This window comes from Pogoniulus pusillus, chromosome 1, assembly GCF_015220805.1.
Source record: "Pogoniulus pusillus isolate bPogPus1 chromosome 1, bPogPus1.pri, whole genome shotgun sequence".
In the NCBI taxonomy this organism is placed as follows: domain Eukaryota; kingdom Metazoa; phylum Chordata; class Aves; order Piciformes; family Lybiidae; genus Pogoniulus; species Pogoniulus pusillus.
In genome coordinates this window covers 42,463,508-42,490,092 of record NC_087264.1, presented here as the reverse complement: position 1 = coordinate 42,490,092, position 26,585 = coordinate 42,463,508, and the positions used below count along the sequence as shown (strand labels likewise).

Sequence of the window (26,585 nt, the reverse complement as noted above, 5' to 3'; positions counted from 1 at the left end):
GCGAGGCGAGCCGCCGCCCGAGAGCGAAACAAAGAGCCCCGGGCCGGGCCGGCACCGCCGGGTAGAGAGAGTTGCGCCCGCCAGGGCCATGCAGCTGCCGGGAGGGGAGGAGCGGCTGGCGGCGCCCCGGAGGGGACAGCGCTCGGAGGGAGCTGGGAGGAGGCTTGGCAGCGCCGGCAGCCCCCGAGCTGGGCAGGGGCGCGACGGGACCGTGCCCGAGGGCGGCTGCCGCCCTGCCCGCCCAGGAGGGGCTTGACCGCGCTCCATGCGAGAAGGAGCCTCTCGGCAGGGAGCAGCCGCCCGCCCTCCGGTGCCCGGCGTTGCCTAAAGAGCCGCGGCAGCACCGGGGAGTGACTCGCCGCGGGGGGAGGAGAAGAGAAAGATAAGAAATCAGATTGCCGAAGGGATTAGGCAGGGGGGTGGGGAGGCGAAACCCTCTTCCCCCCCGCCCCCCCGCACACACTTGTGAAGCTTTTCAGAGTTATCCTTCAGCATCAGTGGCACCAGCAGCCGAGGCCGGGGGAGCAGCGACACCGAAACGTGCTCGGCAAACTGCAAGAGAGATCACAGAGACCGGAGCCGTCCGGGCCGGCGGATTCTGCCCCGGCCCCTGCCCGCACCCGCAGGCAACTGCGCTTCCCATCTGCGATACTGTATATATATATATTAATTTATTATTTTTTCCCCCTCTACTCCTTTGGCTCCCTCGAGGGAGCAGAGGTTTCGCGGCACCGCGGGCGGGCGCGCTATCGGGCCGCCTGCCCTGCGCTTGCGAGGTGAGGCGAGAGGGAGGGAGAGATGCCTGTGATTAGAGGGAGAGTCCTGCTCATCCTCGGCTTCGTCTGTCTGACAACTTTCCTGGCTTCCGTGAGAGGACTGCCCGTGAGGAAACAGCGCAGCAATAGCCCGAAGGAGAGAGGTTCTAAGGCGGTGGAGGTAAGGCAGCTTTTGGGGAAAGATGGAGAGCGGGGAGGGTACTGGGACGAGCCCTCGGCAGGCTGAGGAGGGCAGCCGGTCACCTGGGCACTCGTCGGTATTCCCTTGGAGGCGACCGTGCGGCTCCGAGGGGAGCAGGACGCAACACGTGTCCCTGCGGCAGCAGCTGTGAGAGGCGGCGTTTGGTGCCTCTCCGCTTCTGGGCTAGCTCTTCACTCGCCGAAGGGCAGAGCTCTTTCCCGGCTTCTGGAAATTCCGGGTAACCTCAGATCTTCGCGTTTCGCAGAGGCTGCGAAAGGGGTTGATTTAGATTCTTTGAGATCGGGGCCGAATACCGGGACCCGGTGTCCGGGGGAATCCGCTGCCTCCAGGGGGCAACAGCCCTCGTAGGAGAGGGGAGGGCGGCCACGGCCCGACCTGCAGTAAAATTAGCAAGGTTGGTGGCTTGCCAGGAACTCCAAAATTCCGCTATTACAAAAATAAGACGTAGCGAATTTCAGCCACCATCTCTCCGTCACGCTGAGACGACCCTGGGGCAAATTCCATAGTGGTCATGCTCCGTTCTCAGCCCCCATCCGACATCCCCCAGGACTGGTGGCCTGTGCCCGGTCTAGCGTTCCCCGGGCAGTGTGTCCTGGGATCCCTCACAAGCAGCGGAGGGAGATTCCGGGGCTCTGCCTCTCGCTCCCCTGAGAGACACATCCTGGCAGCTCTGGCTCCGGAGCACAGATTGTGGAAAGTGAAACTTAAGCAAGCACTGAGGGACTGGTCGGACTAGGAACCAACTGGTGAAACCTGATGGAGATGACAGAAAGGGGAAGGGGGAGAAACAAGCTACCAGGAAGAGAACGGTTTTGATAAGATAGACAACTAAACACTTAAACCAAGCTGTTTCCATCTTGAAACTCTTCTCTGGAGAAAAGTAATTTAGGCAGCAGAGCTGTATTTAAAAATCACCTTTTGAAGATTGTTGCTTCTAACAGTGCATGACAGGAAGAAGTGGGAGAAGTTGCAACAGAAGGAGGTTGAGCAGGGCAGGGTAAGAGTAGCTCATACATAGCAGTTACATAGCAGTATGAGAAGGAACAGATCTGATCTGCAGTGCCACACTGGCAAAGGAGATGCTGAATTATGGGCATATATCTTACTGCTAGTTATTCCCAAAATGTCACACTGATCTGTGGAGTTCCTGGCAGGTGTGCTAAACTTCACTGCATCATGAAATCAAGGGAACAGGTGTGAAGAGGGAATATGCTGCACAGAAAGCCTGGCCAACAGACAAGAGAGGACACAGGCTGCATCCAGTCAAGTACTGCCCAGTTGAGCATGGTGATAGTTTTGTCTGGAGTGTGGACCAAGCAGATGCAAACAGGACTGCTAGGGATGTTACATGCTGCAGTGCTAGTAGTACCATGTTGCTGTAATATCGTGTTGATGATTCCATGTTTGCTTGTGAAGCTTCAAGCATTGACATAGATGGTGATTCACTCACCAGACAAATGGCAGGCAGTGTGCTCAGGCTCTGGATGCTGAGGGAATAGAGATTTATGGCTTCAAAGTGCAGCAGCCGTGTGGCAGGACACATAGGATAGGGGCAAACTGCCTATTAGGAAGCAGTGCCGGTCTTCACCACGGGATCCTGCAGTGTAATCTCAGGCTCCTTTTTATCTAATGTCTAAAATATATAAGGAAGCAGAGTGAGCTGCTGTCAGTCCATTTTTTGGTGGCTGTGAATAGGGAACGTTGTGTGACCAGCCAAAGATCACACATGGCACTTACACAGCACAGCCTCTGTCCCATTTGCTCCTCAGAGAAATAAAATCATACAAGAAGTTTGTAGGCAAAAGTTTGAGGGTGGATGTGAACAGCAAGGAAGAAAATGAAGAATGGATTACTCAGGGGATCTGTTGGTGATCCCATGCACACATATCGCTGTGGTGTACTGGCTGCACATTCGCACGGTGGGGGGGGAGCAGTAGGTGCTGGTGTGTGTCTTCTAGCTGCATTTTGGGAGGAAATGTTCTGTTTCTGGTGTGTGCAGAGGAGAATCTGGCTGTTTGAACTAAAGCGGGGAGCGTGAGCACAGCAGCATGGTGGTTAAGAAAGAAAAAATCCAGAGTGATTTTGGGTCATGTGCACAGATGGTTCCTGTTGCAGCACTGATAGGTCCTGTCTCTATGGCAGCAGGGCAGCCACAGCTGGAGTATTGCTTTCACTATGGGTAATGCCCTACAGATGTGGGTAGAATGAAAGGGGCCAGGAGAAGAAAAGTAGAAATGATGGAGCAGAGCAGATAGACAATCAAAACCATTAAACAATTACATAACTTGGACTTGGTTTAATTTAACATCTTTATTTAAAGCAAATTATTTTTCCTCAGTTTAGAGTTGAATGGGAATGTTTACAGTCCGTGCTGATCGTCAGAGTTGAACTTCTATACTAAAACAATTTGGAAAAATTAAAATCATTGAAGGTCTCAGTAAATTTTTAGTTAGAAAGTATTCTATTTGCAGGAAGGATGGAGGGAACAGATGCTTCATCTTTGGGCAATAGCCCCATCAGTATGTCCCAAAGCCTTGTACCTCAATCAGCCATTGCCAAAGGAGCAAGCATGCACTTGCAGTTACATTTTCTCAGCAGTGATACTGCAGAAACAATTTGTCTGAGTGCAGTATAAACAGCAGATACAGTGAGAATATTTTCAGTTTCTTCAGTCTGTCTGACTGGGAGTTGGAAAGGCCAAATACTTTCTTTCCAAACTATGACTTAAAGCTAATGAAAAAAGATACCAGCTCATTCAAACAATCTTTGGTGGTGTTTAGGAAGGCAGATGAGTGCCAAAGCAGCAGGCAGATGTACAGCAGGGTTTTTAGAAGCACTTTTGCAGGGCAAATGCATTAGGTTGATGTGGGCAGAAATGTGACAGGTCCAAGCACTGATCCACACCAGCATCTCTTTGGATTTGAGTAAGTGAATACCTGGAAAAGCTTACGTCCCTTGTGGAGACAAGGGACAGCTCATCACATTATTTAATGGTTTGATTATTTATGAAGTTGATGGGTTTAGATGCAAAATATGTTATGATAAACTTTTTTGAGGCACTTAGTGCCATGGTCTAGTTGACTGGATAGGGCTGGGAGATAGGTTGGACTGGATGATCTTTGAGGTCTCTTCCAACCTGGTTGATTCTATGATTCTGTGAAACTCACTGGATTTCAGAACATTGACTTTACGCATTATTTATAGATACTTGGATTCTTTCTGACTGCTGCCAGTTGGTTCCAGTGCTATTCCAGCGAAGAGAAAATAGCTAATGTTCTAATACACTAGAAATGTAAACATTAGAAATGCAGAGATTTCTGTGAACCAGCACAACTGCTTCAGTACTGCTGCTCAGAAATATTACTGCCACTGGTAACAGTGATGGGTATATTGGTAGTGAGCATCCTAGCAGTGACAGAGTAAGGCAGAAAGGCCAGCAGTGTTGTCAGGAGGATCCAAGCTGCCCAGCCCAGCTCCACTGGGCTTGTTTGGTGCTTCTTCACAGGGGCAAACCACTCTGAGTAGGCCAAAAACAATGGCAGCAAACCTCCTGAGGCACAGGAGCAGGGTGAGAATCAAGGCTGGAGCTTGCTGTTGAAGTTCCACTGTTTTGAGACTGTGAGCAAAGCAAATCTGGCATCTGTGATAAGGGATAATGAAGGGCAACAAGGAAATACCAAAGGGCACAGAAGGGCTGTAGTTGCCTGCAGATCAGTGGGTTTGTGCAGCACCTGGTATGGCTGACTCCTGGCCCCTGAGATATAAGGAAACAAATCAACAGTGTTATTTACTGACTACATCAGACAGCAAGAGTTGTCGTGGGAAGCCACATTTAGAACTGAGGATCTACACCAAGGTGTTTTACTTGCTGATTAAAAGTCATTGACTGTAGTACATGGGGAGTCTGAGTGCAGAGGAGTGAAGAAGTAAATGTATAGCAGTGACATGGTGCCCGACTGGAGCCACCAGCAATCAGAGAGCGAAGGAGAGCCAAGGTGTGGCTCTCCTAGATAAAAGGCGTCAAAGGGAAGTACTAGCTGAGGATTCATCTGTTCTAGGAGTTTGTCCGGAGACTGCCGGTTTGGGTAGCCCTGACATTTGGGAACCTTAACGCAGCCTTAGACACACAGCTTGGAGAAGCCACCGGAGCGATGAGCTGTCAGCAGTCCGGGAGTGGCTCCTGTGTCTCCCCGAGATCTCGGTCCCGCTTGGCTCACCCAGGCTTCTGGTCGAGGAGAGGGTCTCGCTTTCCCCAAAGTCTCCTGGCCCTGCTGCAAGTCGCCAGCTTGCCTTGTGTCCCACGCCTGCCCCGCGTGGGGACACCTCGCCGCGCTGCAGCCCGCTCCGCAGGGCTCGGCCGGGTCGGTGCTGGCCGCTGCGGACTGTGTCAGTAGCAGAGTCATTCTGCCTGCGGATGTGCTTTTTACCTTTTCATTTCTTCAGCAATTAAGCGTTCTTGTCCCTGGCTTTGTCCTTGGCGGAGGTCGGATTTGCGGGCACAAAACGTGCACTGAAGCATCCTTCCGCTCTGAAAGGGGCTCTTTGTGCACAGGGAGGTACTTCGCCCTTTGTAGCAAATTTCCTTTTGAGAAGCGCCAAATTATCTTAGTCAACACAGTTGAAAACCCTCCCGCCCTGGGGCTGAGGCAGGAGCAGAAACAAAGGAAAGCCGGGTGTAGGGAAGCTGCCCGACATGGGGGCTTCTTCCCTTTTCACTGCATAAATAGGTCTGCTGCGTTCCCATTGTCACAGTCAAAGGGGTTCCTGTAAAAGGCACATGTAAGGGGAAGAGATTAGGCATAAATCGCTCCACAGGGCATTGCCTGGCCCTCTCTCTGGGCTCCCAAAAGTGCCTGGCTCTTGCAGACCTCCTTAAACACTCTCAGGCAGGGGTGTCCTCCTGCCTCCAACTGTGTTCCTCCAAGCCCAGCAAGGTGATAGTGGGAGTGTAGTGCACTGGTGATTACTGGTGATTAAGTTCTCTTTTCCTTTTGTCAGTGTTGTAGGGCTAGGGAGTGCAAACCGAGGATCTTCTCTTTTCCACAGTATCAGTAAATATTCTTCCACACAGCTGATGGCAGATGAGCTGGCCAAGCTGCTCTCCACCATTTATCAACAGTCCTGGCTCGCTGGAGAGGTCCCCAGAGAATGGAAGCTGAACAATGTGATGCCCATCAACAGAAAGGGCCAGAGGGAGGAACTGGGAAATTCGAGCGCTGTCAGCCTGACCTTAGTGCCAGGCAAGGTCATGGAACAGGTCATCTTGAGTGCCATCACAAAGCACCTACAGGATGGCCAAGGGATCAGGCCCAGCCAGCATGGGTTTAGGAAGGGCAGGTCCTGCCTGACCAACCTGATCTCCTTTTATGATCAGGTTACCTGCCTGGTGAATGTGGGGCAGGCTGTGGATGTAGTCTACCTGGACTTCAGCAAAGCCTTTGACAGCGTCTGCCACAACAAGCTCCTGGCACAGCTGGCAGCTCGTGGCTTGGACAGATTCACTCTGATATGGGTCAAGAACTGGCTGGAAGGTTGGGCCCAGAGAGTGGTGGTGAATGGTGCCACATCCAGTTGGCAGCTGTCACTAGTGGTGTGCCCCAAGGATCAGTGCTGGGCCCAGTCCTGTTCAGTATCTTTATTGATGATCTGGACCAGGGAATTGAGTCCAGCATCAGTAAGTTTGCAGATGATACGAAGCTAGGAGCAGGTGTGGATCTGTTGGAGGGTAGGAGAGCCCTGCAGAGGGACTTTGACAGGCTGGATGGGTGGGCAGAGGCCAATGGGATGAGATTTAACAAGGCCAAGTGCAGGGTTCTGCACTGTGGCCACAACAACCCCAAGCAGCACCACAGGCTGGGGACAGAGTGGCTGGAGCGCAGCCAGGCAGAGAGGGACCTGGGGATGCTGGTAGATAGTAGCTGAAGATGAGCCAGCAGTGTGCCCAGGTGGCCAAGAGAGCCAATGGCATCCTGGCCTGCATCAGGAACAGTGTGGCCAGTAGGACAAGGGAGGTTATTCTGCCCCTGTACTCAGCACTGGTCAGGCCACACCTTGAGTACTGTGTCCAGTTCTGGGCTCCTCAATTCAAGAGAGATGTTGAGGTGCTGGAATGTGTCCAGAGAAGGGCAACAAAGCTGGTGAGAGGCCTGGAACACAACCTTGTGAGGAGAGGCTGAGGGAGCTGGGCCTGTTTAGCCTGGAGAAGAGGAGGCTCAGGAGTGACCTCATTGCTGTCTACAACTACCTGAAGGGACATTGTAGCCAGGTGGGGGTTAGTCTCTTCTCCCAGGCAACCAGCAACAGAACAAGGGGACACAGTCTCAAGTTGTGCTGGGGAAAGTATAGGCTGGGTGTTAGGAGGAAGTTCTTGACAGAGAGAGTGATTGGCATTGGAATGGGCTGCCCAGGGAGGTGGTGGAGTTGCTGCCCCTCAAGGTGTTCAAGAATAGACTGGATGAGACACTTAGTGCCATGGTCTAGTTGACTGAATAGGGCTAGGTGCTAGGTTGGACTGGATGAGCTTGGAGGTCTCTTCCAACCTGGTTGATTCTATGAATAATCCCCAAAACAAGATGCCCAGACACTTCCCATAGAGAAGCCTGAGGACAGTGTGAGCTACAATCATGACAGCAAGGTGGCCCATGCAGTCCAGAGCCAAAGCAAATGCTGTCAGCTGGAAGCTTGGTTATGATGTCAAATACTGGACCTCGCAGCCCAGAAGCAGGAAAGAGATTGCAGCAGTGTTTCGATGTGAAAGTGTTTCTGTTTCAGACAGAAACTTGCAGAAATTAAGAAGGTTTTTTTGTTTTGTTTTGGGTTTGGGTTTTTTTTTTTGTAAACCATCTGTGCAGGGAACCTTCACTGGGCTGTCAGATGTTTCTAAGTGGCCATCTGTAAAATCCAGCCTGCATGGTTTTACTTTCAAGCAGTTCAGTGTCTGAACATTCCCTGTGTGTAGGGACTCCTGGGGCTTATCTGAGAAGCTGTTATGAGATACATTTCATCTCAGTACTTAAGAGATGAAGACACCAAAAAGATGGTGACCTACCTGCCTCTGAGTCCCAGGTGGCTCTTGGCATGAAGAGAACCAATGCTTCCTGGACTGCAGATTTAGTCTCCAGAGGAAGCATGCAGCTTCAAAGTGAACAAAACAGAGTAAATTGCTGCCACCATGCCCCCCATGCTGCTGGATGGGCATTTCCCACTCAGCTGTGGATGGGCAGGTGTGCAGGGGAGAGGTGGTGGTGAGATGTGGGCTTATACTAGATTAGGAGCTGTTGGTTGGCCTGCTCTACCAGGACCTTGTCTAGTGTGCAGGCCTTGGGGTATGAGATAGGCTTGGGAACATGACCCCAGCCAAGGGAGTCTCCATCACATAGGGCAGAGGAGGAGGCTGGTGCATGGCACAGGTACTGTGTCCTTCAGATGAGCTGTCCCCCATCCCAGCAGCCTCAGTCTGGGACACACAAGCTAGCCCTGGCTCTTTCCTGGGAGCAGAGCCTCAGGGTGCTTGCCAGCCAAGGCGATAGTACTCGTGGAGTGGCCGAAAGGTGTTCCACAGTGAGGGTTCACCTCTCTGGGTCATCATCTCTTCCCCACTGCTGCTCTCTCTGCCCTCCCCTTCACCTATATTCAGTCCCATACCAGCCAAAATCCCAGGGAGGGCCACTTGTGCTGTGCAGCACCTCCAGCAAGACAAGGTGTACAGATGTCTTCATGTGCACTGCTTTCCCTACTCCTTTCCTTCCAGCAACGGTTATGTTACATGGTTAAGCCGGCTGCATCTTAAAAAGTCAAAGACCACCCTTTGGGGACTGCATCTAGTTCTCTTCTGGGGGTCATCCATAGGGTGGCCCCCTCTTGCCTCCAGTGGAGCAGATTTGGGGCTGCCCAGACGTGCTGTGGGCATCTTGGGGTCAGCTTGGATTCCCCTGCACCTGGAATTATAAGTTAGCTTTTGAGCATCTGTGCCCATGCTGAAGACAGGTCCAGAGGTTACAGCTGAGTTCCCACTGGGAAGTGACTGGCCAGAAGGAAGAGAAGGGGTCAGCTGGAGGCTGAGATGCTGGGGAAGCAGGTGTCCCCGTTTGGATGTGCCCTAGCTTTTTTGTGACTTTGGACTTGCCTCTGCAGCCCTTCTGGCCCCGGACTCCCATCTGGTGGTGGTGGGGGAATGATTGTTTTTTAGTGAGGCACTTAGAAGTAGGAAGCACTGTGGTGGAAAAGCTTATGAACAAATGAGCTATGAATGACAGACTGGAGCTGGAGAGAAAGGTTTCCATATCCCAGACCCTCTATGCACTCTATGCTGATGTGCAGGAGACACTAAACCCTGCCACTGGGCCGGGGAGGACAGCTGAGCTCACCACTGATTTGAGGAGCTGCAGCCAAGCCTCCGGAGCAAGGGCTGTTAGCTGTGAGTCACTCCGTTTTGTCCCTTCAGAAGACCAAGATGCAATGTCCTTATCTGTATCCCTTCCCATGTAGGGCATGGATATGCTCCAAGTTCAGCTCAGGTGTCTGTTGTTGATGGGATCCCTGGTAGATCTGGGGTTGTTTAGCCTGGAGAAGAGGAGGCTCAGGAGGGATCTTATCACTGTCTACAACTACCTGAAAGGAAGTTGTAGCCAGGTGGGGGCTGGTCTCTTCTCTCAGGCAACCTGTGACAGAACGAGGGGACACAGCCTCAGGCTGTGCCAGGGGAGGTTTAGGCTGAATGTTAGGAAGAAGTTCTTCTCAAGAGGAGTGATTGGCCATTGGAATGGGCTGCCCAGGGAGGTGATGGAGCCACCGTCCCTGGAGGTGTTTAAAAAAAGGCTGGGTGTGACATTTAGTGCTAGGCGATTAGATAGTGTTGGGTGATAGGTCGGGCTTGATGATTTTGAAGGTCTTTTCCAACCTGACTGATTCTGTGATTTGCATCTGCTTGGTCAGCTGCCTTCCCTGTGCTGCTGCCTGCACGGAGCAGGCAGCCCACATGCCTGGCATGGAACGAGGAGAGTAGACACCTCCCGCACTCCTGCCTGCACTGAGTCACCCCACATTGCAATCTCGTCTAGCATCCTGGGGGTGGGCAGAGGGAGGCTGGCATTGGTGTGATCCCTCCGCTTTCTGCACTTGGCTTGCAGTTCTGCCTGGGCTGCAGCTGAGAGGGCAGCAGCAGCTGGAGCAGTCGGAGGGTTACGGTGTAGAGGATAACAAATGTGGATCGTTAGCTGGAACGAGTTAATGGTTATGGAAGCACAGGAGGTTCAGAGCTGGAACAACTTACCAGCACCTCAGTCCAAGGCATTAAGGGCTTATGCGCATTACAGCTCAACTATGTTAACAGAAAACATGTGCCCTAACAGAAGCATTTTCCAGAGAGCACCAGAGTGTATGGACATGTGTCTGCTCACCTCTCCAGAGGACCTCTCTGTGCAGTCCCTGCAGGGACCCTGCTCCCATACTCACAGCTGTGTCCCATCTGAGCAGCTCCGAGCTGGCCTGTCTGCAGCATAGGTCTCAGGGATACTTTTCTCCTTGCTGCTGGCTGGGCTCCTTGCAGCAGGTGCCACCTGTTAAGGGTCAGCCCTTGGATCTATGCACTTAGGCAGTCTTCAGTGCAAGGACAGCCCCAGCTGCTGTGCTGGAGCATGTCAGTGGTGCTAATCGGATGCTCCAAGTCCTCCATCGCAAAGCCTTCGTGGTTCATCTATGTGGGAAGCAGGACAGCGCCTCCTGGAGGGCAGGTGGGGGACAGAAACTGATCTGTGGTAGATACGCCTGAGATCTTTCCCCACATATGACATGGAAGACTTGCATCTGTTTCTAGCCTTGCCACAAAGTACCCAAGAGACCTGGCATAGGTAATTTTGTTTGTCTGCAAAACGAGGGGTTCACAGCTTTTAAATCCGTGTTAGAGGAGAAAGATATTTATGCTAGAGTAGCACCTAACTGAAACATAATGGCTGAGCTTCTACTTGTCCTCATGTCTCACATGTGACCTGAGGAGCAGGCCAAGGATGCCATGGGCAAGTTACTCATCAGTGTACCCAGAGGGGCTGGGCTACACTGACAGGAACATGGGGTGAGGAGCACTGACAGCATCCTGGCCAACCACCCATTTTTGATCTTGCACAGTCAGCTGTGCCGTGTCCTTGCTCTTTGTGCTGCATGCTGCTGCTGCATGCTGCTGCTGCATGCTGCTGCTTCTCTGTGCTGTGTTATCTTCTGCTCTAGGGCTGGCTCTGCCTCAGGAGCAACCAAGTCACCAATTCTGGAAAGAGTTTTGCTATTACTGTTGTTGCAGTCATAAGACATCAAAACAAATGTGAATTATGAAAATAAATGAGACATGAGGAAATCTTTGCTGCCTCCTGCAGCTTCCTACTCTAGACAGTTGGGATCAAGCTAGTTAAAAAAGAGAGAGGTTCCATAGGCTCTGCAGTATTTTCATAATTGCATGAAATTTGTAATCATGAGGGCATAATAATGATCCACACACCCATGGTCTGCAGCTGACTCCCACTGATCTGTCATAAACAGGATCTGCCCATGCAAGTGTGACAACTAAGTGCCTTGTCTCTACCATGAGCATGAGCCCTCTTAAAACCTAAAAAGAGATGATTTTGTCTTTATTTTTTTTTAAGTCCCCAAATCATCACTCAGTACAAGTTGATCCTGAGGTAGACCAGAGAGTAGAGCAGTTGAGAGATCATGGTCCTGCTGTTTACATGTTCCACAGCCCCTTTATGGGCAGGAGTGTAACCCAAGGCAGAAGAGGAGGGAGGCAGCTGGTGGTGTCCACCGCCTTAAATTACCTCTGGCAGATCTCCCAGACCTCACCTGTCAAAACCCTGAGTGATGGCTCCTGCTAAAGCACCTGCCTCTGAGTCTAAAGGTGGTGTGTCTGATTGTTTGGATTGTGGCTTGGAAGGTCTTACAGGCAGTAACAGGGACTGTGTGGCATCTTCTTCCCCATTTTCTTTCAAATACTCACTCAGCTCTTGACACCTCTAGAAGCATGCTGTGCTTTGGTGCTCTGGGAAGTTTGCTAAACAAGTAATGAACTGATGACTAGCAGAGATCCTTGCCTGATGTGCATCCAGTGAATTTTCCATCTGTCTGAAAGACGAGTTGTGTGCTGGTCAATGGCTTATGAGCCACTAAGATGAAACTACAGCACTCAGGAGGCTAAAATGATCTCACCCTACAGTCCTTTCTTTAAGCAGTGTCTGTGGTGGGGTCATCAAGAAGGGAGCATGTTCAGTGCTATGGGAGGGAGACAGCATGGCACTCTGCATTTGTTCTCGTTGATGTTGCTTGATGAAGGTTGCTATTCAACCTTCCTTTGTTTTAAAAACACTCAACAGTGTCTTTTGTTAGCGGTGGAAAAAGCCTCCCTTTTCTCCCACTCTCACCAGCAAAAACCTGGCAGAGCCCTTCTGCAAACTACAGCTCAGAGCTCATTTTGGTGAATACAGAAGGCAAAGTTTTATGACAAAAAATGTTTTCGTTAAAGTTCTGATTTCTGTCTTGTACTTGGCTGGTCCATAAGTGGGCAAGTTTGTCACACACAGCGGGATAGGTTTTAAAATAGCATTGGAGAGAGCTTGGGGGAAGGAGTTGGAAGACGCTTGTGTAGGCTCAGCTTTATTCAGGAAAAGATCAATAGTTCCTCTCGTGGAGTCTTCTTTCAGTACAACATGGCAAAACTGATTAAAGGAAATCTAACACAAGCTGTAGTAAATAAGCAAGAACCTCCCCCCACCCCGTTCCTTATACTTACTGCTCAGTGGTGCATCCTTTTTTTCACTGCATTGTTAACAAGCCTAAAGTATAGCCTGGATATTACCTACAATCTGTCTGCTATATGCACAGGTTTCTTTGGGTCAAGATGAATGAGTTTATGTGCTTGCTAACTCAGTCACAATAGGTCTGGGTAGAAACTGTGTCCTCTGAGCTTGTCCTGTGCTGCAGACTTGCTTGCTCTAAGCTGCTGATGCGCAGGCTAATGTGCAGGCTGCAGCAGTGCTTCTCTGTGTGGTGGGTGTACTTGGCTTGGACGTGACCCAGTGAGGAAGAGCAGCTCTGCCCAGCAGCGTGTGTAATTACAAAGAGCCTTGCTGGTGGGCTCACTGACAGCTTGCTGGGACTATGGAGAGCACAGAATCACAGAAACATTCAGATTGGGAAAGCCCCTCAGGATCACCGAGTCCAACCGATATCCCTACTCTATAAGGTGCACCCTGAACCATAACCTCAAGCACCACCCACATCCAAAAGACTTTTAAACACGTCCAGGATTGGTGACTCAACCACCTCCCTGGGCAGCCCATTCCAATGTCTGACCACTCTTGCTGTGAAAAAATGCCTACTAATGTCCAGTCTAAACCTACTCAGTCACACCTTGAGGTCATTCCCTCTTGTTCTACAACTATGTACCTGTGAAAAGAGACCAGCACCAACCTCTCCACAATGCCCTTCCAGGCAGCCATAAACAGTGATGAGGTCTCTCCTCAGTGTCCTCTTTTTCAAACTAAACAGCCCCAGCTCCTTCAGTTGCTAAGGATGCTGAGGAACATGCTGGAGGAAAAAGTACCTGTGGTTGTGGTAGCAGCTTAATGGTGTCCCTGCTTGCCAAAGGGCAGTACAGTACAGAAACTAGCCTTGTTGATGTACTCAGGTTTTAACCTGCTGTAGGATCTGAGATGTCATTGGAATGGGCTACCCAGGGAGGTGGTAGAGTGGCTAGATGAGGCACTTAATGCCATGGTCTGGTTGATTGGATAGGGCTGGGTGATAGGTTGGACTGGATGATCTTGGAGGTCTCTTCCAACCTGGTTGATTCTATGATTCTATTCCATGATATGATATCTCTAATCATTTGTATTTAAGAGCTGCAGCATGTGAACATTGGCCATTTTGCTATCCTAATGTAGGTTTTAGTTCAGTCTTTAGAGTCCGCTATAAACTAGAGAGAAGTTTATAGCAAAATCACAGCTTTTTGAGACCAGAAGAAAACATTAGATCCTTGAATTTCTTCCCTAGCACAAATGCAGTGCATATGTGTAGAGCCCAGAGCCATGGATTTGACTGTCTCCACTTCCCTTGTTAGCTTGTTCCTGTGGTTAATCACCTACAGTGTTAAAAGCACGATCTTTATTCCTCAGTTGAATTTATCTGGCTTGAACTCAGACATGTTGGTTCTTATTATGTGTTTCTGTTCTAGATTAGAGAGTCTCTGGTGCCTGGTGGATTATTGCCTTCAAGAACTGGGAAACCAAGTCATTCCTTTCTCTTTTTAACATGACTAACAAGTTGAATTAAACGTCTGTCACTGTGAAAGTTTTTCCATCCCTTGAAATGATTTTGTGGTTGCTGTCTTCTCCATCTTCAGATCTCCAACCAATTTTAATAGAGGTGTATGGACTAGAAATGGGAGAATATCAACCTTGATTCTCTTCAGAAATGATGTGTGGCCTTTCCCTACACTTCTTCCACACGCTGTATTGTCTGTATTATACACAAAGTAGGTATGACACTGGGATGAATTGCTGACAAGTTCCTCCCTCCTTCTAACACTCTTGCTGACCTTGTGCCTCAAGGTGTTTTGGTGGCCAGTCCTACATATGGGAGAGCCTGGGCTATATGGGAAGGGTAGGAAAGTAGGTGTGATCCTGTTTATAGTCTTTGGTCTAAACATGGTGTTTCTTGAGTGCTGTCCCAGAGTTTCTCTTGGGCTCCTACCCTGGAAAACCTTATTCCTGGCCAGACAGGATATCCAAAGTATATGCAGTAGACACTGAGGCAATTCCTCCTTTGGTTTTTTAATTTAGTTGGTGCTGACTGGTTGCAGAAGGCTGCAGCTTGACCATGAGATACTGGCAGCTTTCCAGTACAGCAATCTCTGCTTCTGAGATGTGGAGTCAGGTGTCCTTCCACAGTGGCAGAAGGAGAAGGGAGCTGCTGCTGAACGGCTCTGCGATGGTTTGCAGCCTTTCCTCTGCACTCCGTGGAGAGCAGGGTGGTGGAGTTTTCACTCTGGTTAGGCCAACTCTTCCCTTAGCTAATGCACTGCAGCAGATTAGTGCCAGGCTTGACCACTTCATCCAACTGTTGCCTAGGAAGGGTGGAAGAGAAGGTAAGTGTCACACAAGAGCGTGACCTTTGAGGGCAGCTGCCTGTGTGGCTGGCAAGAGCTTTGTGGTGAGAGGGAGAAGACACATCTACCCATTAGGATGGCATTGCCATGGATGTGCTGACCTAGAGAGACAACTAGGCATCATAGGACCTTGCTAAAGCCCATGGCTCAATTGGCTGGGGCTGGGCATTGAGCAGGACCTTGCTCAAGAGGGACATCTCCTGATACAGGGACAAATTCTAACCAAGTCAGAGTGATGCAGATGTGAGAAGGGTTGGGTGATACTGTGCAGTGACTGTTGCTGAAAGACTCAAGGCTATGCAGTGTGGACACCCCCACAGAGTCTTTTTGCCTCTGGAGGATTTAGGAGTCAACGGAACTCTGTTCACCCTACAACACTCATAGCCAGTTTCCTTAGGCAGGTTTGTATTTTCCCAGTGGGAACAGTACTCTGAATTTCTTGAGCTTGTTTGGGCATAAAATCTGAATTGGGCACTGGGTTGTAAGCTGAAAGACTTGGAGTCTGTTCCTGGTTTACTTGCTCTGATGTCCTTGGGTAAGCTTGGCTCTTGTTGCTGGAGGAGACCTCTCTTTGCATGTGTATTAAATTTAGGTTGTCTGTGAAATGAGCTTACCAAGCCCCAATAAGCTCATTGCAAATTAGGCAGGAGTGCCAGCCTCGCAGGGCTGTTGGCAGCTGCTTGTGCAGGGGCTGTGTTGGGCATGCACAGCTGGCAGCAAACCCAATACCAGTGAGCAGTGTCATGTGGCCAACAGCAGACTGTGGCCAGGTTTGCCTGCTCGCCTCTCCCTTGCTGTTTCTGCTCCACTTGGGCTCCTACTTGCTCTCTGCCAAGGAGTCCCTGGGCATTAGAGGAGAAGTGGCAGGGGGCTGAGGCAGCGAAAGCCAGGCTGGGACAGAGACAGGTATTGTTCCCATGGGCCCTTCACAAAGCTGTTGTGGTTTTGGCTGGGGAGAAAGGGAGCTAGGAGAGGAAGGTGCAGGCAGACGGGTCTGTTTGTGCCTCTGTTTTCTGCCAGCTCCCTGGCCAGGGACAGGGGTGAGCCTCAAGCACTCTCATCAGGCAGCACAGGCTCCCTCCTCCCCACAGCCTCCTCTTCTCCGGGCCCATCTGGTGAAGTCTGTCACCAGCCCTTCCCTGTGTCCAGCCCGCTCTGGGCAGCAGCCAGGGGACCAGCAGTGTCCCTGCTGCTCTTTTCCCTCCCCCGGGGACCGGAGAGGGGGATCGCGAGCTTTGATGTGTGGGCACAGGGCTGGGGACAGGCTGTGTGAGCTCATGAGAGCCTGGCCAGGCTCCAACTGCCTTTGAAGTGCTCCAGTGATCAGGATGAAAGGGAGGGGAGTCCTTCCCCGAGCCATCTGGCTCTAATTGCAGGTAGAAATGCCTCTCGTGTCCCCCGTGGAGAGGGGGGCATGCTGCTCCCTTCGTTAATCCCGCGGCTGGGCTGGCTCAGAGGCCAGAGCTTGGGAACAAAAGGGGGTTTCAGCTGGGCAGCCGGGAAGAGCCAGCCGCCGGTGGAGATACTGGGGCTCTGGGCACCTCGGCTCCCAGGCTCAGGCTGCGGGGCCCTGCAGACCTTCCCGCGGACGTCCCTTGCTGCGGCGGGGCTCTGCCAGTTGTTCCATCTCTGGTTTCTCGAGTGCACTGGAGCCTGCTGGCCCTTTGACTCCCGCGCTTTCATGCCAGCGCATGCCAAGGGTGAGGAATGTGGGAATCCAGCACAAGCACGGCCGGTTGGCAGGGGATGTTGGCTGCTCACCCTGTCCCCAGCCAGCCAGCCAGCCCCGCCGTGCCGGCCAGGCTCCCTGCCCGCTCCCCCTGCACCTCCCGAGCAGGGCTGCTGCCAAGCGCCGCATGCCACCGCAGTGCCGGCAGCAGCTACAGCCACTGGCGGCACTGACAAGTGGTGGTGTCCTGTTTGCCTATGCCTCTTCATTTCCCAAGGAGAGGAGGGTAGCTGGGTTATATCTACCAGCAGTTTCTTTCCCTCTTCGTGGTACCCTTTGGGTAGCAGTTGGAGTCTCAGTTAAACCTCAGCTGCTCAAAGTTGTCTGCCTGCTACCAACGCCGCAGGCTGTGTTTTCCCCTTGCTGTAAAGCACATGTTACAAGCTTTTCACATCAATAGAGAAAATCATTAAACATGAGCTCTGGTCACTGTGACCAGAAACAGCCCTTCCCAGTGCCCATCTCCAGGGCCTAAGCAGTGGCTGCAAAGGGACGAATATGAGGCCTGGTGAGATGAGCAATGGGACAGCAGAGAAGTGCAGAGAGGGTGGTCACAGAATGGAGAGCACCAGCCTGAGTACACCTCTGGGTTGTTCAGATGCAGTGGAGCTAAGCCCTGGCATAGCACAGACCACTGGGTATTAACCTGATTAATTACCATGTTAATTACTAACCTGATGCTGCAGCAGGATGGGGTGGAAGAACTGTTTGGTGCAGGAGACCACACCCCACTTTTCTGGGCAGTGGCTTGCTCCCTGCACAGCCACCTGCAAGGAGACATCCTCACCACCTCTTCCTTTTCCAGGTCTCTGCCTCATCCAACCCCCATTCTTCAGGGGACGAGGAGCTGCCACCACCTGGCAAGGCACGGGGGCTAAGGCGGAGTGGGCAGGCTGGCCTGCGGCGGCACAGGCGCCGTGGGGTGTCTCAGCAGGTAGCCAAGAGCCCAGCACTGCCCCATCCTGACAACACTGACCAGGAGGAGAACCTACCCTTTGTGCTGGACCTGCAGAGTTTGACAGGACTGGCCAATGTGGACCTCAGTGCCCAGAATCCCAACATCCAGGTAGGGATCAGGTCTAGGCAGGCTGCAGGGGCGTGGAGTTGAATGCCACATGTGCTCCCCCAGCCTCATGTGCTTCCCTAAGAGGAAAGATCTCATGAGTGGGCTACCTGTGGGCACTGCCATCCATCTTCTAGATAGCTACCTGATGCAAACAGTTGGCAAAGACAAGTTCCATGGCAGGCGAACTTGCTCACTGCCTTTTCCCTGTTCCTTACCCTCTCTACTGCACCCCCTGCTCCTCTCTGTTGAGCTGCAGAGCAGGAGCCAATGCTTCTACAGGGGTCACCTCTCAATTTCTGAGGGTGGTGTTGGTCCCTGTGGGTCCCACCAGTATCCCTGTGCCTTCCACTCTGCCTCTGTTCAGTCCCTCCAGATGAAATGAGACTTCCTGCACCCATCATGTGGTCCTGTAGCCCAAAGAATCTCTGGCATCTCAGGTTGGGAACTAGTGCATGGGCTGCTAGGTCTGTTCCAGGGATGTGCCCTGGCTCATTGCCCTGCCTCATATCTGACCTCCAGGTGACCATCGAAGTGGTGGATGATCCTCAGGCGGAGATGGAGATGGACTTGTTGAAGGAGACAAGCAATGACTGGTCCCTGATGTCCACTGAGTGGCTGTCCCACAAGGATCTCTTCTGGCCCCTCTTCTGGGAATACACTGACCCCAGTGAGAAGGAGGAGAAGGACAAGAAAGAGGGTGGCAAGCTGGATGTAGGGGACAGGGAGGTGGAAGAGGAGGAGGAGGACGAGGAAGAGGAGGAAGAGGAGGAGGAGGAAGATTACACAGCAGAGTATGAGGAGGAGGAATCCGTGCTTAGTGGAGTGGGAGGTGACTGGGACCAGCAGTGGCCTGGGCAGAAGAACTGGATCTTTAAGGAAAAATATAACTATGGTGAGTACTCTTGGGCAAGTGTAGCTGCCCTGCAGACGGGCACTGCCCTCTGCTGCTTTGCCTCACCTGCAGCCCTGTCTCTCTGCAAGGGGAGAAGTCCTGGAGCACAGCACAGTAGTGTTCAGTTCCTACTTAAAGATTAAACAAGCATGCTGAAGAGCAAAGCCAGCACTCAGCCAGGGCTGCCTGTAGGCAGGCACACCCCAGCATCCCAGCAGGAGATGTTCTTGCATGCAATCGAACTGGAGTGTGGACTCCAGCAAAGGCATGCTCAGATGAGGAATGCAGGGTAAATGTTTAATGGCAAGTGTTGTTGCCATCAACTCAGATCCCCGTGGTGACACCAGTGTGTTCCAGTGAGTTCTTCAGCACTAGGGAATGCTCTCACACATGGGTACCCCGCTCTGGGTACAGTTTCAATACTTTTATTATAGCTTCAACACTAAAATCGTCACAAGAAAGGTATATACACAATACCTATGGCTCACCTGCTACAGCCACAGGGAGAAGCTACAGTGCTGCATAAGGCATGACAAACAATCATAGAATCATAGAATCAACCAGGTTGGAAGAGACCTCCAAGATCATCCAGTCCAACCTAGCACCCAGCCCTATCCAGTCAACTAGACCATGGCACTAAGTGCCTCATCCAGGCTTTTCTTGAAGACCCCCAGGGACGGTGCCTCCACCACCTCCCTGGGCAGCCCATTCCAATGGGAAATCACTCTCTCTGGGAAGAACTTCCTCCTAACATCCAGCCTACCCTGACACAACTTGAGACTGTGTCCCCTTGTTCTATTGCTGGTTGCCTGGGAGAAGAGGCCACCCCCCACCTGGCTACAATGCCCCTTCAGGTAGTTGTAGACAGTAATAAGATCACCCCTGAGCCTCCTCTTCTCCAGGCTAAACAGGCCCAGCTCCCTCAGCCTCTCCTCATAGGATTTGTGCTCCAGGCCCCTCACCAGCTTTGTTGCCCTTCTCTGGACATGTTCCAGCACCTCAACATCTTTCTTGAATTGAGGGGCCCAGAACTGGACACAGTACTCAAGGTGTGGCCTGCTAGCTCTGTTGATCGAAGAGCAGGCTTTACTCACCCTGTGCCACTGGCCAGCAGAGCTCCCAAGATGTGTAGCTGGCAGAGCTGGTGGGCTGCTGTCTCTGCAGGTAGGTGTCCCCGCCAGGCTCCACGCTGTCGTGGTGGTCAGACTGGTGCCGCTGAGCTCCCTGCCCACGCTCTCGGTATATCTGTGGTCAGAATTCTGTGACGTGCATCCAGTGCATCCCAGAACTCTGAACCGAGGAGAACCAAACTGCTCCTTTATTTTGGAGCCTGTTAGGTACCATCTTCCCCTACTGCTCGTGTGCATACCTGCAAGCCCTGCTTCCCCCGGGTCTTATCTTCAGTAACCTAGGGATTGTCGGCTTGTGGTAACTTCCCATCACACACAAACGAGCTCCTCTCTCTTACACAGTGTCAGGCAGACCTGAACTGTCCCCTAGGAAGGGAGCTGCAGAGGGTTTGGTGGCAGGTGCCAGTGGACAAACAAGCCAGGACATCACTGCAGCTCCTTCCTACAGCTTCCCAGCCACAAAGCCCCAAACCAGTCAGACTTTGTCAACATGGTACTTCAGCATCATAGCTGGTGTGTCAAGCAGGCTGGGTGAGGATGGAGGTGAGCAGCAATGCCTGCTTTAGTCAGTGTGACCTTTAACAAATTTGTGAGAACAAGAGCCTTTGCTCAGGGGCTGCTTCCCTGGAGTTGCCAGCAGGGGCAAGGCTGGCCCTTGTCGTCACATGGTCGGACACCTCCATGTGTCCCAGGCCCTATGTTCCTGTAAATGACATCTCAAGGACAGGACAGAGCTTGAGGGAGGATCCAGGTGGCTGCTGGTTTCTCTCTTGCTGAGCCTTTGCTGATGTCCACCACTCTCTGTCCTGCCATGCACAGACTATGAAGATGAGGAGGAGTGGAGCCTTTGGTCCCCTTGCAGCACCACTTGTGGCAGTGGCAACCAGAAGAGGACTCGGTCCTGTGGCTATGCCTGCACAGCAACAGAGTCAAGGACCTGCGACCTTCCTCACTGCCCTGGTGAGCCTTCTTCCATACCAGTGTTTGGGTACCGTCTGACCTCGGTGTGGGCTGGTCTTCTGCCACTATGGGCTGAGTATTACTCATGCTTCAAGGACTAGTTATTTCTAATGTGATCTGAGGTAATGACCAATGGGCCTTCATGACTCCCCAGGCAGCTAGATGGTGCCCAAGGGTGGTGGGGCTGGTGCTCTCCTCAGTGTGCGACTCCTCACATCTTTCTCATACTGGGAGCTTGGCATCCTCTCCTGAGACATGCTGAAAACTAGGTCCATCCACTGGGATCTGCATAATCACAGCCTTGGGGCTGTCTGTTCTGCGGCTGGCCTTTCCTTCCAGGCAGAGGGTTGTCACCAAAGTAGCAGGAGAGGGGGTGTAAAATGAGTAGTGCCTGGAGGACTTACAAAGTTAAAAAAGCACTACTCCTCCTGGTGCTCAACTTGGCTCTTTGCTGTGTTTTTTGGGGTTTTTTTCCTGTCTCAAGGAGCAGAAGGGGAAATGGTCTTCCCCACAGAGGAGACACCTTTCAAAAGCGACAACACCACAGAGCTCTTCAACTCAGGTCAGCATCTACCTCATCTACCTCTGCCTTGCGCTGGGGACTTCAGTGCCAGGCTCTTCGGGGCATGTTGGCTGGCTGGTGGGGAGGGCTCTGCAAAGGTCTCCTGCATCTGATGTCCAGATCTAAGTCACCCAAATATGCAGGCTTTTGCAGTCGTCCTGGGAAACCAAATTCCTCCCACAGTCCTGGTACAAGACAACACAACACTGCATCCTCTTTGTGGTGCAGTGGCTGAGGCCAGCCTGCCACAAAGCCCTTTAACAAAAGGGGGTGCTCCCAGCACCCTGCAGGAATGGGTGCCCCTATGAGGGTCAACTCGTCCTTGGCATAAAACCTCTTCCCTCTGTCACTGCCTTGGTGATGGAGTCTGGGTCCGGCTTGTCCCACAAGGCTGGCTGATCCTGCCTTGCAAGTGCTGGCAAGGCCAATGGCAAATAGCAGCTGGGTAAAGTGGGGTGCAGGGCTGCATGTACCCTCACCCTTTTGGTACCCTCCCCTGCAGAGGTGGACAGCTGTGAGAAGTGGCTGAACTGCAAGAGTGACTTCCTCACCAAGTATCTGAGCAAGGTGCTGACAGATCTGCCCAGTTGCCCCTGCTCCTACCCACTGGAGGCTGTCTACAGTGCCGTCAACCTGCAGGATGAGCAGCAGGGCAAGAGCTTCCGATGGCGGGATGCTAGTGGCCCCAAGGAGCGCCTGGACATCTACAAGCCGACAGCGCGCTTCTGCCTGCGCTCCATGCTCTCCCTCGACAGCACCACCCTGGCTGCCCAGCACTGCTGCTATGACGAGCACACCCGCCTCATCACCCGTGGCAAGGGGGCTGGTGTCCCCAACCTCATCAGCACTGAGTTCTCCCCTGAGCTGCACTACAAGGTGGACATGCTGCCCTGGATCCTCTGCAAGGGTGACTGGAGCCGCTATCATGCTATCCGGCCCCCCAACAACGGGCGGCAGTGTGCTGACAACCCTGCCGAGGAGGAGTACCTCTCGCAGCTGCAAGAGGCCAAGGAGTACTGAGCTGCAGCCATGCTCAGAGGAGCCCGGGTCACTGCTGGCCCCTACCCCAGCCCAGCCTGGCAAAACCCTGGCTCTGCTCGTGGGCTCCTTGCTGGCACCGGGCAGAGTGGGGAGGATGTGCTGTCCATCTCATCCCCTCAGAGGGGTGCCTCAGCCCCCCTCGGATTTCAGAAGGGGCCAGAGGATATCGTAGTGTGATGCCTGCCATACCATACCATCTTACACCCCAGGGTGCCTGGGCTGGCATGCAAGGAGCCACAGGGGATGTGAGACATAGTGAATCAGGGGCTGTTCTCATCTGCTTTTATTCTCTATGATGTATCAGTGCAACCTGGAAGATGAGCCTCTGCAGGGTGAAATGGCCTTAGCTCCCGCTGGCTTCATGTTACATCTGAAGAACTGGCCTGCTGCAGGCAGAGCTGCTAGCTCTTGCCTGTACACCTGCCCTGGCACATGCTGATCTGCTTCTGAAACTGGGGCTGGGTCCTCCTAGGGGAGGGCAGGACTGTCCCACTGAAGCACACAGAGCAGGGCCTTCCCTCTCCTGAAGTTCTTGCACACTCAGCCGAGAAGGAGCAGGGAGAAGCTTATCAGGATTTCATGAGTCCAGGAATTAGGCAGGAGGAGACTGGCCTCCTAGGCAACTTGAGGAAGACTGTCTTGCCACCACAGTTTCAGCTGTGAAGAGGAACACTAGCTGTCAAAGCTAGGCACTAGTGGGCCTCAGAGTTGGTCAGCACAGGTTAGCACCACCTGTGTGCATTTCAGCCTTTGCCTCAGTGCACGGTGGCAGCAACCATGCAACTCTCACCAGCAGCCTGCCTTCACACCTGCTCCCCAGCAGCCCCACAGTGGGCTTCAGTGCTTGGGAGCATCCTTGATGCAGCTTAGCACAAAGTCCTGTGTTTCTCACCCATAGCCCTGCTGGGGGCAGGAGGTAGCTCAGCCACTACTTGTGCCATTGCTGGAGGAGCAAAAAGCACTGAGTCCAAGTTCTCCACGGAGAAGGGAGCAAGTCAGGGACTGCTGGGAGCACCTAGCATTGCCCCTTCCTGGTCTGCTGCTGGCCTCTGGCAGCAGAGAGACACAGCTCTGTGAAAGTAAGTTGTAAGCATACATTGTTCTCCTCAGGCAAGCAAGAGTGGCTCCAGAGAAGGAAAAATCACACATGCTGATAATGTCAATACCTGATGTCTGCAGATCACAGATCATGCTTTCTGTAGGCACTTTGGTCTTGCCTGGGTTTTATTCAGCTTTTCAGAGGTCCATGGCAGCATACTTTGGGAGCTCCCAAGTTTCCTGTAGAGAAAGCATCTTCATCCTTGGACAGTTAGTTGCTGAACCTGGGAGAAACTGTTCATAGCTATTTAGCAAAAGCTATTCATCAGAGGAAATAAAAAGAGCAAGTCAAGTACACATAAAAAAGAATGGAGTTATTTCTAGACTAGAGCTCTAACCCAAGGCTGTTGTCTACTCCCTGTTTCAATGCAAAAACCAACTGTCTGAATGCAGAGGTCCTGGGTTGATTATCCTGTGCTAGGTTTGTGCTTCTTTCAGGAGCTTTCTCCAGGGCCAGTGAATATCCATGGTCCAATAGCTCTCTGGGGAGCCTTTGTGGGAGTGTCTTATATATGGTGAGTGTATGTTGATCCTTTTGGCTTGGTTACTGATAGAATATTACATCCTAGATCATCAGTACCTAAACTTCGTTGGTCTTAAAAATATTCATCAAGTTATCACTGAATTATTCTTATTTGAATATGATTCTGCACAAGGCTCCAGTGATGAGTGCTATCAGAACATAGGCAGATACCATCCATTTCCCAACAGTTGTGCAGTCATGACCAATGTTATGCAAAGGGTGAGAAGGAAGACATAACCAAATAAACAGACCCTGGTAAATGTTCATGACAGTTTTTTAGTCCAAATGGCCATTTGCTTACTAGTTAAGGGTGACTAGTAAAGAGGTGGGTCATAAAGAGCTGGTCAGGAGAAGATGGTAATGTTCTGGTGGCTTGGTTCTGGGAGCCTAGGACATGTACTGGAAGGCTCAGCAACAAACATGGAGGTGTTTGTATAGGAAGCAGACAAGTGAGTGGCCAAGGAAGGATGAGCTCATTACCTTAAAATCAGAGAATCAACCACGTTGGAAGAGACCTCCAAGATCATCCAGTCCAACCTATCACCCAGCCCTATCCAATCAACTAGACCATGGCACTAAGTGCCTCATCCACTCTTTCCTTGAACACCTCTCCTCTCCCATATCTCATGTCATGTCTGCTGTTGATATCAGCAGGCTCTCAGGAAAGTTTATTTACCATCAATGCACAGACTTTAAAACATTCTCCCTTTAAATGTGCCTAGTGCCCCAGCGTTGAACACACATATGGAAGCAGGACCTCTGTGAACAGCCTTTCTTGAAGGAAACTTTCAATAGCTCAGCCAACTTGTCAGACTGGCTGCTCTCAGAGGACATGCTTTTATAGTGATGGCTGTTGCCAAGGATTTGTACTCTCCTCGTTTTTATACTGGATATGCCAACCAGTCTAACCCCCCCCCAAAAAAAATAAGCTATAATTGCTGTAACAAATGGAATTCCCATCCAAGGGAAAACAGGAACATTTCTTGCTTTGAGCTTCCTCTCAAAAGAGCTGGTTAAAAGCTGAGTGGCTTTTCCGCCTTGCTTCCTCTATGTTTTAGATGATACAGGCACGAGCTGAAGCATGAGAAATGTAAAGCAATGTTGTTCCTCACACAAGCACCTTATATACTGAGAGGTTTTGCAGGGCACCATGAGAAAAGTAGACATTAAGGAAGCATTTATTTTTATATCCCATCAAAGATTCTGTCCAGCTTGATGCTATTTAAGTGATAAATCTCAGTTTCCACTCCTTAAGCTGATTGTGGGGTTTATATATAATATATAAAATGTGTTTTTTTTCCTACAAAACTTCACAGAGAATAATTCTTTATTCTGATGCTGCAATAAAGCACTTTATATATGTATGTGTTACTGATGTCATTCAGGTGGGACTGAAGCATATGTTGCTGTTTGTTTTGGTTGATGACACTGCATTAAATACTACATTTGGGCCTCTAGCCCCAACTGTACTGCAAAGACCTTGGTTGCTTTGCTTCCTTCCCTTTGCATTTGCATTAGATGGTGTTTGACTGCAAGAACTGCATCTAACAGAGACTATCTGGAACCACCACCACAGCCATAGGAAGGAAGCCTCCATCAGGGTCAGTGCTGAGAAGCAAATGCATTGCCTGTGCCTCCACCCTTACCCTAGGTTCTATGCCGTGCTCAGCCTGGCCAAAGCTAGATGCCAGCCAACCTTACACGAGCACATTTCTTTAAGCAGGTGTTGAGCGTGGGAGTGGGTGAAAAAAAGGCCAGCATCATCCCAGCTGGCAAACCACCTCCAGATCCAACAGCTAATGGTAGCAGGGGAATTTGTAAAGCTTTCCAGGGATCACAACTTTTGTTGCCATTAATTAGGCACGTAAATCATGACTGCTTCCAAGCTCTTTCCAGCTGTTTTCTCTTCTCTCTCTCTCTCTCTCCTTTTGCTTTTTGCTGGCTGCACATATGTCAAGGGTTATCTGTTACTCCAGCATGGGGATCTTCTCCACAGCTGTCTAGTGTCACTGCTGGCCCCTGCCTGAGGTTAGCAGATATCTCCTCTCAATGAAGGGTGCTCTGAGCTTCCTGCTGATCATCTTCAACTTCAAGAACATTATTACATCGAACCTAAGCTAGGAACAACAGGCTGAGCTGCACTTTGCAGCAAGTGCAGGGAAGGTCACAGGGAAGATCACTTTCCCTGGAGAGGCAGTTGTATATAATACACATAACATGCTTTTATCCTCTGTAACCAGGTCCTTGCTGTGCTTTATGCTGAGGTCTGCTCGGAAACTCCTGGGCTAAAGAAATCCCACAGGCAGAAGATAGAAGCAGGAAGGATTTCTGCCCTAATTCTTGCTAGTGCTCAGGAGCTGGAGATGTCACCTGAAACCATGGACTGAGTCTGCTGTATCTTTGCCTGCTGCTTTGAATGCACAGCTTCTTGACCAGCCAAGTTGTCTTAGTTTGCCAGCC

At 51.4% G+C, this 26,585-nt stretch overlaps 1 protein-coding gene across 1 annotated transcript; it reads left to right on the top strand.

Moving 5' to 3' along the window:
- Positions 1-705: 705 nt before the first annotated feature.
- On the top strand, positions 706-25,601 carry ISM2 (isthmin 2). The gene is made up of 6 exons (XM_064150524.1): positions 706-936; positions 17,659-17,919; positions 18,439-18,811; positions 20,761-20,901; positions 21,386-21,463; positions 21,966-25,601. Exons 1-6 carry the CDS (start codon positions 799-801, stop codon positions 22,481-22,483), a joined length of 1,509 nt encoding a protein of 502 aa, XP_064006594.1. The 5' UTR covers positions 706-798; the 3' UTR covers positions 22,484-25,601.
- Positions 25,602-26,585: the final 984 nt, after the last annotated feature.

What these genes read in the sequence shown, in the direction of transcription:
- ISM2 (XM_064150524.1), top strand. Translation starts at nt 799, where the DNA reads ATGCCTGTGATTAGAGGGAGAGTCCTGCTCATCCTCGGCTTCGTCTGT. An exon ending in TAAGGAAAAATATAACTATG is followed by an intron (nt 18,812 to 20,760) that starts GTGAGTACTCTT and finishes TGCCATGCACAG; the next exon opens with ACTATGAAGATGAGGAGGAG. An exon ending in CGACCTTCCTCACTGCCCTG is followed by an intron (nt 20,902 to 21,385) that starts GTGAGCCTTCTT and finishes TCCTGTCTCAAG; the next exon opens with GAGCAGAAGGGGAAATGGTC.